General features: G+C 35.0%; 1 protein-coding gene across 1 annotated transcript in view; it reads right to left on the bottom strand.

Moving 5' to 3' along the window:
• Positions 1-18,222, bottom strand: part of NEGR1 (neuronal growth regulator 1) — a 973,420-nt gene that overhangs the window by 327,203 nt on the left and 627,995 nt on the right. The window contains exon 4 of the mRNA XM_070467931.1: positions 841-972. Coding sequence (XP_070324032.1) covers positions 841-972 — 132 coding nt within the window. The remainder of the gene's footprint in view (positions 1-840; positions 973-18,222) is intronic.

Raw genomic sequence — 18,222 nt, 5'->3', positions numbered from 1 at the left:
GGTACAAATCTATGTATTCATTATTAACATTGGCTATATAGAGAAAGATTTATAAATGTGAGGGAAAAAATTGGAAGTTGTAGCTTGAAAACACTTCTAGTAAAAAACTATTATCCCCCAAATATTCAATTTGAATAAGTCAAACAATGTGGACAATTTTGAGAGAAAGACTAAGGGAGTATCTTTGAAAAGTAAAAACTATTGCAGTCACTACTGTTGAGATCATAATATATGAAATAAGCTATTAGTGAAAAAATGTCTGTCATCAGTGTTTTGAAATGCATTTAGAGAAAGGGTGTAACATAATGATATTGATTGTTCTGCAAGTATCACTTAATATTCTAAATTCCTAATAATGACATTCATATAAAAATTATTTCTTTTCATTTTCTCAATATTGCCCAAGCCAAATAGAATTAAATACTCAAATGATAGGAGTATCATAGTAACAGTTTTTCTCTTTAAGCATAAAACAGCACACTTCTGGAATTCCACACTTAAATTTAGTCAGAATACACGCCAAGTGAAACCCAGGAGAATGAAGACAACCCCATGAGTCTAGGATGCTTCAGAAATAAGGATACCACAGTTCAGGATTGGAATGATATTGAAAACATTGCCATCTACACATTAAATTGAATTATTGTAGGATTATTTGGGGCAATTGATGTTACTAAAACACTTCGATCAATATTCTAACAGGCAAACATTTGCACTGCCAATAGGTACTGTTTATCAGTAGACTTCCTCTTAAAAAATAGCAACATAAACTTCAGACAGTATTTTCCAGGTGTTTAATCTTCCCTTTGAAATTTTTTAATAAAAGGTGATGGGACTTACAGTTTACGACAATTTTCACTTTTTTCACATCTGGGAATGACACATCATTTTCTGCACTGCATTCATATTCTCCAGCCTGGTCCCTTGTAATTCCATAGATGTCCAAATATTGTCCGTTTTCAAATGGTTTCGCTACATGAGAAAAATTTAAAAAAGCACAGCGTGTTTAATTGTAGCTGCCTGAGGCTTCACTCAAGTAAAACAACAATCACATGTCTTCCTATTAGATGTTGCTGACAAAATAATTCCAAATGAAACTGGGGAATTATTAAACCTTTTGTTCTCTTATGTTCAGAGGTAAAGTCAGAGAAAAAAGCAGAAACTGAACAAGGGATACTAAAACAACTGTTTCCCCAGAACAGGATATACATGTGTTCTTTTTAATTGATTGTGGTCTCCTAACCTCCTCACACATCAAATCAAGCTCTGCACATTTCTGTAATTGAGTTCAACAACCTCCTAGCAGTGTAGATGAAATTCAGTAATATGACTTGGTACATATTGACTTTTATATAGTGTAAGCTAGCAACTTGACATCTAACCTAACTAAAAGTTACTTTTCTTTTGGGGAAATCTCACACTCATTGACAAGGTTTCAAGCTAGATGGCTTAATAAAGTATGGAGATGTATTAAAACATTGCCATATTTCAGTGTTCATACTTATTAAGGTTTCGAAGGAAGGTGCAATCTATACAACCCACTAGTGTGTGCATGCTAAGTTGCTTCAGTTGTGTCCAATTCTGACTCTTTGTGACCCTACAGACTGAAGGCTCCTCTGTCCATGGGATTCTCCAGGCAAGAATACTGGAGCTGGTTGCCATGCCATCCTCCAGGGGATCTCCCTGACCCAGGGACTGAACCCTCATGTCTCCTGCTTTGGCATGTGGGTTCTTTACCACCAGTGGCATCTGGGAAGCCCTCTAACCCACTCAATAAATCTAAAACAACAACAACAACCAAAAAAAAAAAAAAAAAACACTTCAAATCTCAAACTGAGTTAAGTGGCTATAATACAAACTGAATTTTCTTAAAAAATATATTTATTTGTTGGGTGGGCCAGGTCTAAGTTTTAGCATGTGGGGATCTAGTTTCCTGACCAGGGATGGAATCTTGGTCCCCTGCCTTGGGAGCACGGAGACTTACCCTCTGCACCACCAGGGAAGTCCCCACACTGAATCATTTTTCTTTTTCAATATTCTAGGGAAAACATTTTATTTGACTAAAAATAACAGATTAAAAATATAGAACCATAATCACAGGTGAAAGAATATTCCCAAATGAGTGGGATTTGGGGAGAAAAAAAGGCTTCTTTCTGAAATAACAGAATTTTTATTTATTACTTTGAAAGTAAAGAATCACCAGGCAGGAAGGTTCCTGATTATTAAAGACACAACAGGGGAAGAATGGGCCTATGCTATTTTCAGGAGGAGGAACTTCAAATGTAATATTTATATCATTAAAACTTTTTTTCCCTGTAGGTTCCCTCATCCATCAGTTGCTGCACTGTTGCCTTCTAGGTAACTATGACTTTGCTAATTGAAATCTGCAGTGTTTAGAATACATATGATTAAGTCATTTCTCTGTTTATCTGGCCAATCACCACTTGTAGGTAGAGGAGAGTTATACATCTGAGATGATAGTTATTAAGCTATTGCAGGTATACAGAGGTGAGATTATAAAAGAAGCAATTGTCTTCAAATTCATATGTTTAAAATCTGATTTTATAATCATTTTTTTGCTCAACCTAGTTCCTTTATCTGACTCCAATTCACTAATGTTATATTGATTTTCTACTGTTTCCTTCTGTTTCTCTTATTTTTCACCTATGCAATGAAGATAATCTAGGCTTAAATGTGTCTGTAAAGACTATTGCAATATAGGGAGGACAAAATCCTTATTCACATCTAAGAACTTTAAAATATAATGAATTATGAATGGGGATATTAAACAGAAATTAATGTATGGGGAAAACTGATATCCTATATCAGAATTAAATAATCTCATTGGGCAGTATAAAAAGAAGCCAATCACAAGTGAAAAGGTAAAATATTGTGAAGACTGGTAAAAGCAAACTTTATAAGGGTTAAACCTATTTTCAATAGGAGTGGGATGGAAAGGGAGATGAGAGGGTGGCTTAAGATGGAGGGGACATATGTATACCTATGGCTGATTCCTGTTAAAGTTAGAGATGCTGCTGCTGCTGCTGCTAAGTCACTTCAGTCGTGTCCGACTCTGTGGGACCCCATAGACGGCAGCCCACCAGGCCTTGCTGTCCCTGGGATTCTCCAGGCAAGAACACTGGAGTGGGTTGCCATTTCCTTCTCCAATGTTAGACATAAACCAGAACAATTCTGCAAAGCAATCATCCTTCAATCAAATAATAAATATATTAAAAATTTTTTTTAATGACTGGGAATGAGAAGGAAAACTTCATAGGACCAAAGAAATAGAAAGTTGCAACAAAGTGTAATTGTGTAGAACAGCATAAAATTAGTAAATTTGTGTTATAGTGCAATTTTATAGCATATTATAGAGTATATAATGTATATTATATACATAGATACATATACATCATAATAATGATATAGCTTTTTAGTAATAAATACTGTTCAAAAAAATGTTACATGGGAAATTCCCCAGTGGTCCCGGGGTTAGTACTCCAACTCCACCTTTCCACTGTAGGAGCATACATCCCATCCCTGGATAGGGAAATAAGATCCCACTAGCTGTGTAGTGTGGCCAAAAAAACAACAAGAAATGCGTATCTGAAAATGTTACATGCATATTCCCATTTTGTGTACTGATAAAATTTTCAGAAGTGTTACCCCTAAAATGCATGTTTTTGATAAACCCTAAATATGATGTGTATTAGTGTATGCTATTGTTTAAAGAAATACATTAGATTTGTATGCCTATGAGGAATAAAATATAATAAAAAAGGGAAAAATAGGTTTCAGAAATATAAAAAGAACTATTTTTTTCTCTCCTAAATGGTTAAATGGCATATTTTAAAAGATTGACAGCAACTAAAGAAATTGTGTGATAAAATTTCACCAATATCAAAACCACTACCTCATTCAACTCTAGAGAACACCATTTATAGCTATTGAATATTTTTTGTTCGTAGAGTTCACTGTATAATCTATGCACCTAAAGTCAAGTATCCTTCTCCAACCTCATCAGGGAACAATGTATTTACAACTACCAGAATTATCAAAAATATTTATGCATTGCATAAATCAATCCCTATAGAGCCAGTGAATGGGTGATACTGCCAATACTAGCTATCAATAAGATGACACTAATAAAAAGAAGCATAAATGTATGGCCAACATCTTAATTTTCCTCACTAGATTCCTGAGACTTTAATCCACACCCTTAATTCCATTTACTATGCATCAGCTCTTCCCAAAGGTGTGCTCTAAGTATTCTCTTGTTTCTACACAAATACAGTTCTGTTTCCATCCTGAACTCATCTTGCTCTTTTCTCAGTCTAATCAAGCCATGCTTGAATTCCAGATTTGAAACTGGGAGTTGTTTTGCCTAGAATTTATACCCCGGAGTACACTGGTTGTCAATAATTTGCTTGGTTGTCTTTTTGGCTTTTGTTATCCTCAGTTTTCCTGAGTCATAATTCTTTACCTTAGTTTTAGACTCAGGGGAACCAAACTTGTCCTTAGATACTTGTCAGGGTCTCCCTGCTTCCATCACTCTCCTAGCAAGGTGAGAGAATTTGGCATTGTACACTGAAATGCAAAGATTAACATTTCAGTTCATGCAATCTAACTCAATTTTTTCCGCAAATGGAGGGGAAAGACCAAGGTCGAAGGGATATAGTGACTTGGAATCCTTACCACTGCCAAGATTTCACAATGTTTATGATGTTGATACTATCCTAGGGTACTCCTTATAAATCTGAAGATGTATTCAAAATTGTGGAGTATTTTTATTTCTAAGGGTACTAATTATAAATATTAGTGAGATATAAACTATTTTGACTTCTTCTGCTTATGGGTTTTATTATTCATCATGGGTGCAAACAACAATTCCTGTTTTGTTGTCTCTGTGTTCCTAGCTCTAGCATAGTAATTGAAACAGTATACACTTGGTAAATATTTATTAAATAAGTAAATGCATATATTGATGAAAGAATTAATAAAGTCCTATAAAGGTAGTGCACAAAGAATCTAAAGTAAATGCCTATATTCAAAGAAGTTGCCAGTTTTCTTTTAGTTGAGAGAAAGGGAAAGAACTTTAAAGAGTTATCATTCTTCCTGACTTCTTGACAGGACAGTGATGGCAGTGGTGAGAACAGACTGTGTAGCTATCATAGATCCTTTTTTAAGATCATAAAGACTAATAAAAACTTTAAATACAATATTGAAGAAAAAAAGCTAAGTATTGCCTGTAATCTAAACAATAGTTTTCTTTTGTGTTTAATGTCTTCTAGACATGTGTAGATGCTCTTCAGAAAATAGAGAACTGAAGAAATTCCACAAGTTTTCAGTCATGCCACTATTATTACCCTCTTCAAAGGGAAAGCTGAAAAATAGGATGAGCTATGCTTTATAATATCTCTCTCATAATGATTTCTGATAAGAATCTGGCCAGAAAGATTCTATATTGGCCACTAAATGATATCTAGATTTGGCTTTATGATTTGGAAAAGCATGTGAAAATTATTAGTAAAAACATCATATTTCTACAAAGTGCTAATATGTTTGCAAAAAACATTTGAAAAAATAACTCTCTTTTCCCTTCATTTCTACTACACTGTGTGTGTGTTTTGTTCGATTCTTTCAGTTCAGTTCAGGACAGTTCAGTCGCTCAGTCGTGTCCGACTCTTTGCAACCCCATGAACGGCAGCACGCCAGGCCTCCCTGTCCATCACCAACTCTCGGAGTTTACTCAAACTCATGTCCATTGAGTAGGTGATGCCATCCAGCCATCTCATCCTCTGTCATCCCCTTCTCCTCCTGCCCCCAATCCCTCCCTGCATCAGGGTCTTTTCCAATGAGTCAACTCTTCGCATGGGGGTCCCTTCATTTCTAGTATACTGTGTGTGTGCTCAGTTCGATTTTTTAGTGATATCCAATTCTTTGCTGCCCTATGTGCTGTATCCTGCCAGGCTTCTCTGTCCATGGGATTCTCCAGAGAATACTGGAGTGGGTTCCCAAACCCTCCTCCAGGGGATCTTCTGCATCCAGGGATCAAACCCCTGTCTCTTATATCTGCTGCATTGGCAGGTAAGTTCTTTACCACACAGGCCACCTGGGAAGCCCTTCTAGCACATTATCCTTCACTTATTTTCCTCTCATCTCTCTAACTTTTTCACTTTTTCAAAATCCTTCAAATCTCCCAAGTATTGCTTCTGTCCTATGACCTCCTTTTCTCCTCATTCAGCACATTTTTCAAAATTCAAGGGATCTTGTTTATTCATTTTAATTTCATTATTATCTACATACTGATTAGTATCTGACTGATACATTTAACTTATATCTGTATCCTGAATCTTGGGCACAGTTATTCAGCTGGACATCTCCCTTTGGATGTCTCACATCAAAGATGTCTCGCATCTCATAATCAAATCACCAAAACTAAACTTATGTTTCCTGCCATACTTGAAACTCCCCCTGAGTTCCAAGTCTCAGTGAGTGATCTGATTATCATCCGTTGCTCAAGCCACAATTCTTAGCATTAACTTTGACAGCACCTTTTGTCTTAGTTCATAAACCATCGGTCACTGTGTCCTGTCAATTTTACCTCCTAAATAAATTGTTAAACCTCTCCTAGGAGACCCTATGTCTCAGTTACTTATCTCTGAATGCAGATACTCGGATGTGCCAATGACTGCATAGTGCTTTGCAGAGTCATTTCAGTCATTTCCCAAAACTCTTGCTCAGAAACTGTCAACCCATTTTTCAAGGTTGCCCTGCAGGAATATTATTTCTTAGGGTCTCACTGCCATTGATTACTACTCTGCAACTGAAATTTAAAACACTCTTTGAATGCTTCACTTACATTTATGATTGTAATCATTTTCTGTCATCTTGTTGTCTGCCAGCATATTTGTGCAAGTATCTCCTCTATGCATTTTACCATATTGAGTGGTTAGGGATGTGGGTTCTAGAACTAGTCTATATGGCTTCAAATGTCAGCTCTGTCATTTACAAGCTCTGTGACCTGATACAAGGTATTTGATCAAGAGTTTACTCAAATATGATGTGTGAGGATAATAACAGAAACTGCATCATACGTATGGTTGTCGTGAGGATTAAGAGGGTTAATGCAAGTAAAGTGTTTAAAACACTGACACAGCAATCTAAACATGATGAAAAGGCAGAGAAATACCCAACAGCTAAAGGAACATGAAAAAAGCCCACCAAGTCAAACAAAAGAGGAGGAAATAGGGAATCTACCTGAAAAAGAATTTAGAATAATGATAATAAAAATGATCCAAAATCTTGAAAACAAAATGGAGTTACAAATAAATAGCCTGGAGACAAAGATTGAGAAGATGCAAGAAATGTTTAATAAAGACCTAGAAGAAATAAAAAAGAATCAATTAAAAATGAATAATGAAATAAATGAGATAAAAAACACTCTGGAGGGAACCATGAGTAGAATAACAGAGACAGAAGATAGGATAAGTGACTTAGAAGATAAAATGGTGGAAATAAATGAAGCAGAGAGGAAAAAAGAAAAAAGAATCAAAAAAAATGAGGACAACCTCAGGGACCTCTGGGACTATGTGAAACGCCCCTACATTCGAATCATAGGAGTCCCAGAAGAAGAAGACAAAAAGAAAGGCCATGAGAAGATACTCGAGGAGATAATTGCTGAAAACTTCCCTAAAATGGGGAAGGAAATAGCCAACCAAGTTCAAGAAACCCAGAGAGTCCCAAACAGGATAAACCCAAGGCGAAACACCCCAAGACACATATTAATCAAATTAACAAAGATCAAACACAAAGAACAAATATTAAAAGCAGCAAGGGAGAAACAACAAATAACACACAAAGGGATTCCCATAAGGATAACAGCTGATCTATCAATAGAAACCCTTCAGGCCAGAAGGGAATGGCAGGACATACTTAAAGTAATGAAAGAGAATAACCTACAACCTAGATTACTCTACCCAGCAAGGATCTCATTCAGATATGAAGGAGAACTCAAAAGCTTTACAGACAAGCAAAAGCTGAGAGAATTCACCACCACCAAACCAGCTCTTCAACAAATACTAAAGGATCTTCTCTAGACAGGAAACACAGAAAGGTGGTATAAAAGTGAACCCCAAACAACAAAATAAATGGCAACGGGACCATACCTATCAATAATTACCTTAAATGTAAATGGGTTGAATGCCCCATCCAAAAGACAAAGGCTGGCTGAATGGATACAAAAGCAAGACCCCTATATATGCTGTCTACAAGAGACCCACCTCAAAGCAAGGGCCACATACAGACTAAAAGTGAAGGGCTGGAAAAAAATATTCCACGCAAACGGAGACCAAAAGAAAGCAGGAGTCGCAATACTCATATCAGATAAAATAGACTTTCAAATTAAGTCTGTGAAAAGAGACAAAGATGGACACTACATAATGATCAAAGGATCAATCCAAGAAGAAGATATAACAATTATAAATATATATGCACCCAACATAGGAGCACCGCAATATGTAAGGCAAACGCTAACGAGTATGAAAGAGGAAATTAATAGTAACACAATAATAGTAGGAGACTTTAATACCCCACTCACAACTACGGATAGATCAACTAAACAGAAAATGAATAAGGAAACACAAACTTTAACGGACACAATGGACCAGCTAGACCTAATTGACATCTATAGGACGTTTCACCCCAAAACAATCAACTTCACCTTTTTCTCAAGTGCACACGGAACCTTCTCCAGAATAGATCACATCCTGGGCCATAAATCTAGTCTTGGTAAATTCAAAAAGATCGAAATCATTCCAGTCATCTTTTCTGACCACAGTGCAGTAAGATTAGATCTCAATTACAGGAAAAAAATTATTAAAAATTCAAACATATGGAGGCTAAACAACACGCTTCTGAATAACCAACAAATCGTAGAAGAAATCAAAAAAGAAATCAAAATATGCATAGAAATGAATGAAAATGATAACACAACAACCCAAAACCTATGGGACACTGTAAAAGCAGTGCTAAGGGCAAGATTCATAGCATTACAGGCCTACCTCAAGAAACAAGAAAAAAGTCAAATAAATAACCTAACTCTACACCTAAAGCAACTAGAGGAAGAAGAAATGAAGAACCCCAGGGTTAGTAGAAGGAAAGAAATCTTAAAAATTAGGGCAGAAATAAATGCAAAAGAAACTAAAGAGACCATAGCAAAAATTAACAAAGCTAAAAGCTGGGTTTTTGAAAAAATTAACAAAATTGACAAACCATTAGCAAGACTCATTAAGAAACAAAGGGAGAAGAACCAAATTAACAAAATTAGAAATGAAAATGGAGAGATCACAACAGACAACACTGAAATACAAAGGATCATAAGAGACTACTACCAGCAGCTCTATGCCAATAAAATGGACAACTTGGAAGAAATGGACAAGTTCTTAGAGAAGTATAACTTTCCAAAACTGAACCAGGAAGAAATAGAAGATCTTAACAAAATGATCACAAGCAAGGAAATCGAAACTGTAATCAGAAATCTTCCAGCAAACAAAAGCCCAGGACCAGATGGCTTCACAGCTGAATTCTACCAAAAATTTAGAGAAGAGCTAACACCTATTTTACTCAAACTCTTCCAGAAAATTGCAGAAGAAGGTAGACTTCCAAACTCATTCTATGAGGCCACCATCACCCTAATTCCAAAACCAGACAAAGATGCCACAAAAAAAGAAAACTACAGGCCAATATCACTGATGAACATAGATGCAAAAATCCTTAACAAAATTCTAGCAAACAGAATCCAACAACATATTAAAAAAATCATTCATCATGACCAAGTGGGCTTTATCCCAGGAATGCAAGGATTCTTTAATATCCGCAAATCAATCAATGTAATACACCACATTAACAAATAGAAAGATAAAAACCATATGATTATCTCAATAGATGCAGAAAAAGCCTTTGACAAAATTCAACATCCATTTATGATTAAAACTCTCCAGAAAGCAGGAATAGAAGGAACATACCTCAACATAATAAAAGCTATATATGACAAACCCACAGCAAGCATCACCCTCAATGGTGAAAAATTGAAAGCATTTCCCCTGAAATCAGGAACAAGACAAGGGTGCCCACTCTCACCACTACTATTCAACATAGTTTTGGAAGTTTTGGCCACAGCAATCAGGGCAGAAAAAGAAGTAAAAGGAATCCAGATAGGAAAAGAAGAAGTGAAACTCTCGCTGTTTGCAGATGACATGATCCTCTACATAGAAAACCCTAAAGACTCTACCAGAAAATTACTAGAGCTAATCAACAAATACAGTCAAGTTGCAGGATATAAAATTAACACACAGAAATCTCTTGCATTCCTATACACTAACAATGAGAAAACAGAAAGAGAAATTAAGGAAACAATACCATTCACCATTGCAACAAAAAGAATGAAATACTTAGGAGTATATCTACCTAAAGAAACAAAAGACCTATACATAGAAAACTATAAAACACTGATGAAAGAAATCAAAGAGGACACAAGCAGATGGAGAAATATACCATGTTCATGGATTGGAAGAATCAATATTGTCAAAATGGCTATACTACCCAAAGTAATCTATAGATTCAATGCAATCCCTATCAAACTACCAACAGTATTTTTCACAGAACTAGATCAAATAATTTCACAATTTGTATGGAAATACAAAAAACCTCGAATAGCCAAAGTAATCCTGAGAAAGAAGAATGGAACTGGAGGAATCAATCTGCCTGACTTCAGACTCTACTACAAAGCCACAGTCATCAAGACAGTATGGTACTGGCACAAAGACAGAAATATAGATCAATGGAACAGAATAGAAAGCCCAGAGATAAGTCCACGAACCTATGGTCACCTTATCTTCGACAAAGGAGGCAAGGATATACAATGGAAAAAAGATAACCTCTTTAACAAGTGGTGCTGGGAAAACTGGTCAACCACCTGTAAAAGAATGAAACTAGAACACTTTCTAACACCATACACAAAAATAAACTCAAAATGGATTAAAGATCTAAATGTAAGACCAGAAACTATAAGACTCCTAGAGGAGAACATAGGCAAAACACTCTCCAACATAAATCACAGCAGGATCCTCTATGACCCACATCCCAGAATTTCAGAAATAAAAGCAAAAATAAACAAATGGGACCTAATGAAACTTAAAAGCTTTTGCACAACAAAGGAAACTATAAGCAAGGTGAAAAGACAGCCCTCAGATTGGGAGAAAATAATAGCAAATGAAGCAACAGACAAAGGATTAATCTCAAAAATATACAAGCAACTCCTCCAGCTCAACTCCAGAAAAATAAATGACCCAATCAAAAAATGGGCCAAAGAACTCAACAGACATTTCTCCAAGGAAGACATACAGATAGCTAACAAACACATGAAAAGATGCTCAACATCACTCATTATCAGAGAAATGCAAATCAAAACCACAATGAGGTACCATTACACGCCAGTCAGGATGGCTGCTATCCAAAAGTCTACAAGCAATAAATGCTGGAGAGGGTGTGGAGAAAAGGGAACCCTCTTACACTGTTGGTGGGAATGCAAATTAGTACAGCCACTATGGAAAACAGTGTGGAGATTTCTTAAAAAGCTGGAAATAGAACTGCCATATGACCCAGCAATCCCACTTCTGGGCATACACACCAAGGAAACCAGATCTGAAAGAGACACGTGCACCCCAATGTTCATCGCAGCACTGTTTATAATAGCCAGGACATGGAAGCAACCCAGATGCCCATCAGCAGACGAATGGATGAGGAAGCTGTGGTACATATACACCATGGAATACTACTCAGCCATTAAAAAGAATTCATTTGAATCAGTTCTAATGAGATGGATGAAACTGGAGCCCATTATACAGAGCGAAGTAAGCCAGAAAGATAAAGACCATTACAATATACTAACACATATATATGGACTTCAGAAAGATGGTAATGATAACCCTATATGCAAAACAGAAAAAGAGACTCAGATGTATGGAACAGACTTGTGGACTCTGGGAGAAGGAGAGGGTGGGATGTTTCAGGAGAACAGCATTGAAACATGTATATTATCTAGGGTGAAACGGATAACCAGCTCAGGTTGGGTACATGAGACAAGTGCTCGGGCCTGGTGCACTGGGAAGACCCAGAGGGATCGGGTGGAGAGGGAGGTGGGAGGGGGGACTGGGATGGGGAATACATGTAAATCCAGAGCTAATTCATATCAATGTATAACAAAAACTACTGTAATGATGTAAAGTAATTAGCCTCCAACTAATAAAAATTAAAAAAAAAAAAAAAAAAAAACCATTAGGATGCCAAATCCAGGAAAGATAATTATGAGTGTCCCTGAGGATAGGAGAAATTAGGAACCCTGTACACCACCACCAAAAACGTGAGTTAGTGCGGTTGTTCAGGGAAACAGTTTGCAGTTCTTCAAAAGTTTAAACATAGAGCTACCATACAACCCAGCAATCCCTCCTTGGTATGTAATCAAGAGAAATGACAGCATCTGTCCACACAAAAATCTACACACAGTGTTCACAGTAGCCCACAAAGGGAAACCAACTTAAGCATCTATCAACCAATGAATGGATAAACAACATGTGGTTCATCCATACAGTGGAATATTATTTAGCCACAAAAAATGTGAGGTACTGACATATGCTAAAGCATGCATGAGCCTTGATGAAAGAAGGCAGAAGCAAAACACAACATATTGTAGGATTCCATTTCTAAGAAACGTCCAGAATCTAATGAGACCGAAAGCGGATTTGTGGTTGCTGTGAGTTGAGAGATGATTTATGTGAGAGACAGCTAATGAGTAGGGGGTTCTTTCTGAAGTGATGGAAAAATGGTCTAAATTTATATTGTGATGATGGTTGCACAATTCTTACAATATATTAAAGCCACTGAATTGAATTCTACACTTTAAATGGGATGAATTTATGGTATATGCATTATATCAATAAAAATGCTTAAAATTTTAAAAAAAAAAACAACACTGATACATCATAAGAAATATATATATATATATATACATATATATACACACACAGACATACATACATATGCACAAACTACTAATATGTAATATTATAATATTATATGTACATATTAGCACTCTGCAGAACTACAATGAAAAAAGGAATGAGAAATAGTAAAAATTAAAATTATTAACATAGGAATACAAAATATCTCAAATGAAATATTGATTGAAATTAATTGGAAGTTTAGATACTGAGAAAAAACTTTATTAAACTTTAAAGTATTTATCCAAGCATTTTGAGGTATTTATCTAAACTGAAGCAGATGGAGAAAAGAGTACAGATAACTAACCAAATCTTTAAACCAACAGAGCCTCAGTGATATATGAAAAATATAAATTTCTCTCATATATGGCTAACTGAGTCCCCTAAGGAGATAGAAAAAATATTTGAAGAAATAAAGGAGGTATTTTTTTTTCCAAATTTGACACATATAATAAAACTTCAGATAAATGAAGTTAATAATCTCCAATCAGGATAAACACAAATAAATTTCACTCAAAAGCACAATATAATCAACTTGCTGAAAACCAAAGAGAAAGAGAAAATTTAAAAAGCATCCAGAGACAAAATAAACATTACATGTCAGGAAATAGAAATAAATATTTGCTGCACTTGTCTGAATTGCAGAAGGCAGAAGACAGTGGAACACCACAAAAATGAATAAAATTCTAGTATCAGTCCTGTAAGCTTCGATCTGAGGAAGCTAGAAGAAGAACAAATGAAACCTAAATTAAATAGACTTGTGGAAATAATAAAAAGCAGAAATCAGTAAAATTAAAAACAGACAGTCAATAGAGAAAATCAATGAAACCAAAAGTCAGTCTTTTAAAAGATCACTGAAGTGGAAAAAGCTTGGCCAGGCTGATAAAAAATAGAAAGATAACACAAATTATCAATATCAGAGGTGAAAGAGAGGATATTGCTATAGCTATAAGAAAAACTGAATAGCTACTAAACAAATATGAAGAAAAGCTCCCTAACATTTAACTCAAGAATTTAGATTATATGGACAAATTGCTGGAAACACACAAATCTCAAAACTGACTTAGAAGAAATAGAAAATCTCAATATTCAATATATATTCAATTATAATAAATTAAAAGTGAAAGTCACTCAGTCATGTCTGACTCCTTGTGACCCCATGGGCTATACAGTCCATGGACTTCTCCAGGCCATTCCCTTTTCCAGGGGATCTTCTCAACCTAGGGATTGAACCCAGGTCTCCCACATCACAGGCAGAGTTTTTACCAGCTAAGTCACCAGGGGAGGCTTAAGAAATTCAATTTATAACTTAAAAGTTTCCACATGGAAAACTCCAGAATCATGTTTAGTAAAAATTTAAAGAGAAATACTACCAGATTTATTCAAAGTCTTTCTGAAAATGGAGGAGAAGGAGAATTCCCCACATCATTTTGTAAGGCTTACATTACCTCAGTATCAAAACTAATGACAACAAAAGAGAAAAAACATAAATGTAAGCACAAAAATCTTTTAACAAAATCTTAGTACACAAACCCAGTGACATATAAAAAATAATAATATACCATTATCAATTATGGTTTATCCCAGAATTGAAAGGCTGGTGATACAACTGAAATGTCAACCAATCTAATTTGCTTTATCAAGAAAAATGCAGGTAAATCATTTAAAACATTCAACATTCATTCAAGATAATGTTTCAGAATCTGAGAAATGAAGGAAACTTCTCAACGTGACAAAACTACTGTGAAAACCTTACATCTAACCTCATACTTAATGATGTAAATGTTAATGTTTTCCCCCTAAAATGAGGGTCAAGGCAAAGTTGTCCACTCTGACCCGAAGCTCATATCTTATATATAAATTAAGTCAACAATCATCATTGACTTTAATGTGCATCATAAAGTTATAAATATTCTAGGAGAAAACAAGAGAAAAAAATATGTTTTGGGCTGAAGTTTCTTAGATAAGACACCTAAAGCACAAGATATATAAGAAGATATGGATAAATTGGATTTCATCAAAATTAAACAAAACTTTGCTTTATAAAACATACCATTAATTAAACAGAAAGTCAAGCCATATAACAGGATAAAAGTGTCTAAATCATATTGGACAAAGGACATATCAAGCATATATAAGGAACTCTCAAAGCTCAATAAAAAATATAAAACTTAATAAAGAAATGAACAAAAGATTTAAACAGATGGTCTTTTTTTTTAAAAAGAAAATCAATTATTAAATAGATATGTCAAAAGGTGATAAACATCAGTGCTCAGTCGTTTCAGTCATGTCCAACTCTTTTTGACCCCATGGACTGTCGCCCACCAGGCTCTTCTGTCTATGGGACTTTCCTGGCAAGAACACTAGAGTGGTTGCCAAGCCCTCCTCCAGGGGATATCCCCGACTCAGAGACTGAACCTGCATCACCTACTTCTCCTCTATCGCAGGCAGATTTTTTACCACTGAACCACCAGGGAAGTTCCAATAAACATCATTAGTCATTATGAAAGTTAGGAAAATCAAAACCAAAATGAGATTTCATTGTATATGTATTAAGATGGGAGACACATACACACACAAACATACACACCAAACAACACTAATTAGTGCTGGTAGAAAGCAGAGTACTTGGAGCTCATCTATATTACTCGTAGAATGTGAAACGGCACAGTCCCTTTGAAAGTTTGTCAGTTTCTTATAAAATTAAGCATGCATTTACCATGTTACCTAACAATTCAATTTTACTCCTAGAGAAATTTACATTTACATTTACACAGAAACCTGTATACAATGTTTATGTTGACTTTATCGGCAATTACTAAAAATGAAACAACCCAATGGTCCTTCAAATAGTGAATGAAGAAACAAATTGTGGTACATCCCTATAATGCAATAACATCTGTCAAAAAAGTTATTTATAAAAATAATTTTACTGGATCAATCTCAAATACATTTTACTAAATGAAAGAAAATAGACCCAAAAAATTATTTATAAAAATAATTTTACATGGATCAATCTCAAATACATTTTACTAAATGAAAGAAAATAGACCCAAAAGGCTACATGTATGAGTTCATTTGTATAACATTCCATATAACTGTAGATGTGAAGAATAGATCAGTTTTTGACAGGGGTTGGAAATGGAAAAGCTGGTTGACTATAGAAGAGCATCATGAAGGAATTTCTTAGAGTGCTTTAACTTTTTGTATCTTGATTGTGGTGGTGAACACATGTAGAATATTTGTTAAAACCCATAGAATTTTATGTTACCTAAGAGTGGTTATTTACTTTGTGTAAATTAATAGACAAAGCATATTGATATGTAATATACAGTTACATATTCAATAAAATGACCCAACTAAAAAAGACAATGCCAAATGTTGGTGATGAAATGTGGCCTATAACACAGCTCAGTTCTAAGGAAAACACATGAAATATTCTTTCCCAATCCTTTCAGTCCTATAGGGAAGGGGAGTTTTAGGAGTATCCGTCAGTTCACGGTGAACATATTTTAGAAGTTCTGCAGCAGTGATGTGAATTACAACTCACTCTGCTATCTGTTGCCTTAGGATTTCAGCTGAAGGTTTCTTTTAGCATTCTATTACATTAGCTTTGTGACCTAAGGCCCTCTGTGAATAATACACTCTGTACTCCAGGGTCTGGCTAGAGAATGGAAGTTTGATTTCTATTATCACAAGTTCACATAGAGAAATAACATTCATAAGGGATTACTTGAAGGGAATTCATTTATTTCTTCAGATGTTTAATTTTTTCTTCTTTTCAGAAAAAGCCAGCATATTAGAAGACTGTCCCCTTTCATTATTTTATTATGGTTTTTATTAAAATTTCCTTTCTCAAACTTTGCTTTAGTGTAATCATACCAGTCTTTGAAGGCCATTATAAGAATGACCATATGAAATTTTTCATTATAGTTTTATCAGAAAAGTTATGGAGGTCCAACTGCTGTAACTGATGCGTCCACTTACTGAAGACCCATGGGAGAAATTCACTGTGTATCTTAGTATCAGGAAAGCTCTTACTTTTGACATTTGAATTTGCTTTGATATTATGATACGTGATTATATATATTGTTTGTTCCCCTCTTCCTTCTTTTTTATAGGCCACTAGATAATTTAAAACCAAGATAAAGGAAACTATATTTTTGATTTCTCTATACCTAGCATGTTTTGAGGATCATTAAGTAATAATATGTGAACATCACAAATAAGAATATAAAGGTGACGATTTTTGAAAAAAGCTGTATTGCACATAAATAAGCATAACTGTATTAAAATAAATAAATTAGATGGTTTTATAATGGATATTACTATAGAACCTTTGGATCTTACTTTGTTACAAGCAAAAATATTTGCTGAGCAGACAGAAAAAAAAGCAGCATGGTGCCTAACAGGAATGTTGCAATAACTATGACACCATCTTGAGGTCATCAGATAACTTTCAAATAATAAATCATGTTGAGGCTTTTAAAAGTCATTTAGCATCTTGAGGAAATAGACATATGACAATAGTTAATTCTAAATGTGTTTGTATCAATACTATAAACCTGCAGTAATAAAAACTGCATGGTATTAGTATAAAAAGACATATGGATCAATGGAACAGAGTAGAGAGCCCAGAAATAGACTCACACACCTATAGTCAATTAATCTTTGACAAAGGATACAAGAACATAACAGTGGAGAAAAGACATTCTCTTCAGTAAGTGGTTTTGGGAAAGCTGGACATCTATATGTACGTCAGTCAAGCTAGAACACACTCTTACGACACACACAAAATAAACTAACTCCAAATGGCTTAAAGAGTAAATATAAGACATGACACCAAAAAATTCCTAGAAGAGAATATAGGCAAACATTCTCTGACATAAATTCCACCAAGGTTTTCTTAGGTCAGTCTTCCAAGGCAACAGAAATTAAAGCGAAAATAAAGAAAGGGGCCTAAATCAGAATTATAAGCTTTTGTACAGCAAAGGGAATCATAAACCAAATGAAAAGACAGCTTACAAAATGCAAGAAAATATTTGCAAATGAAGCAAGCAAGAAGGGCTTAATTTCCAAAATCTACAGACAGCTCATACAATTCAGCAACGAAACAAACAATCCAACTGAACCATGGACAGAAGACTTAAACAGACATTTCTAA

Source organism: Odocoileus virginianus, chromosome 5 (genome assembly GCF_023699985.2).
Source record: "Odocoileus virginianus isolate 20LAN1187 ecotype Illinois chromosome 5, Ovbor_1.2, whole genome shotgun sequence".
Lineage (NCBI taxonomy): Eukaryota > Metazoa > Chordata > Mammalia > Artiodactyla > Cervidae > Odocoileus > Odocoileus virginianus.
Note: the sequence above shows the minus strand (reverse complement) of the source record. Positions and strands in the feature narration are given on the sequence as shown.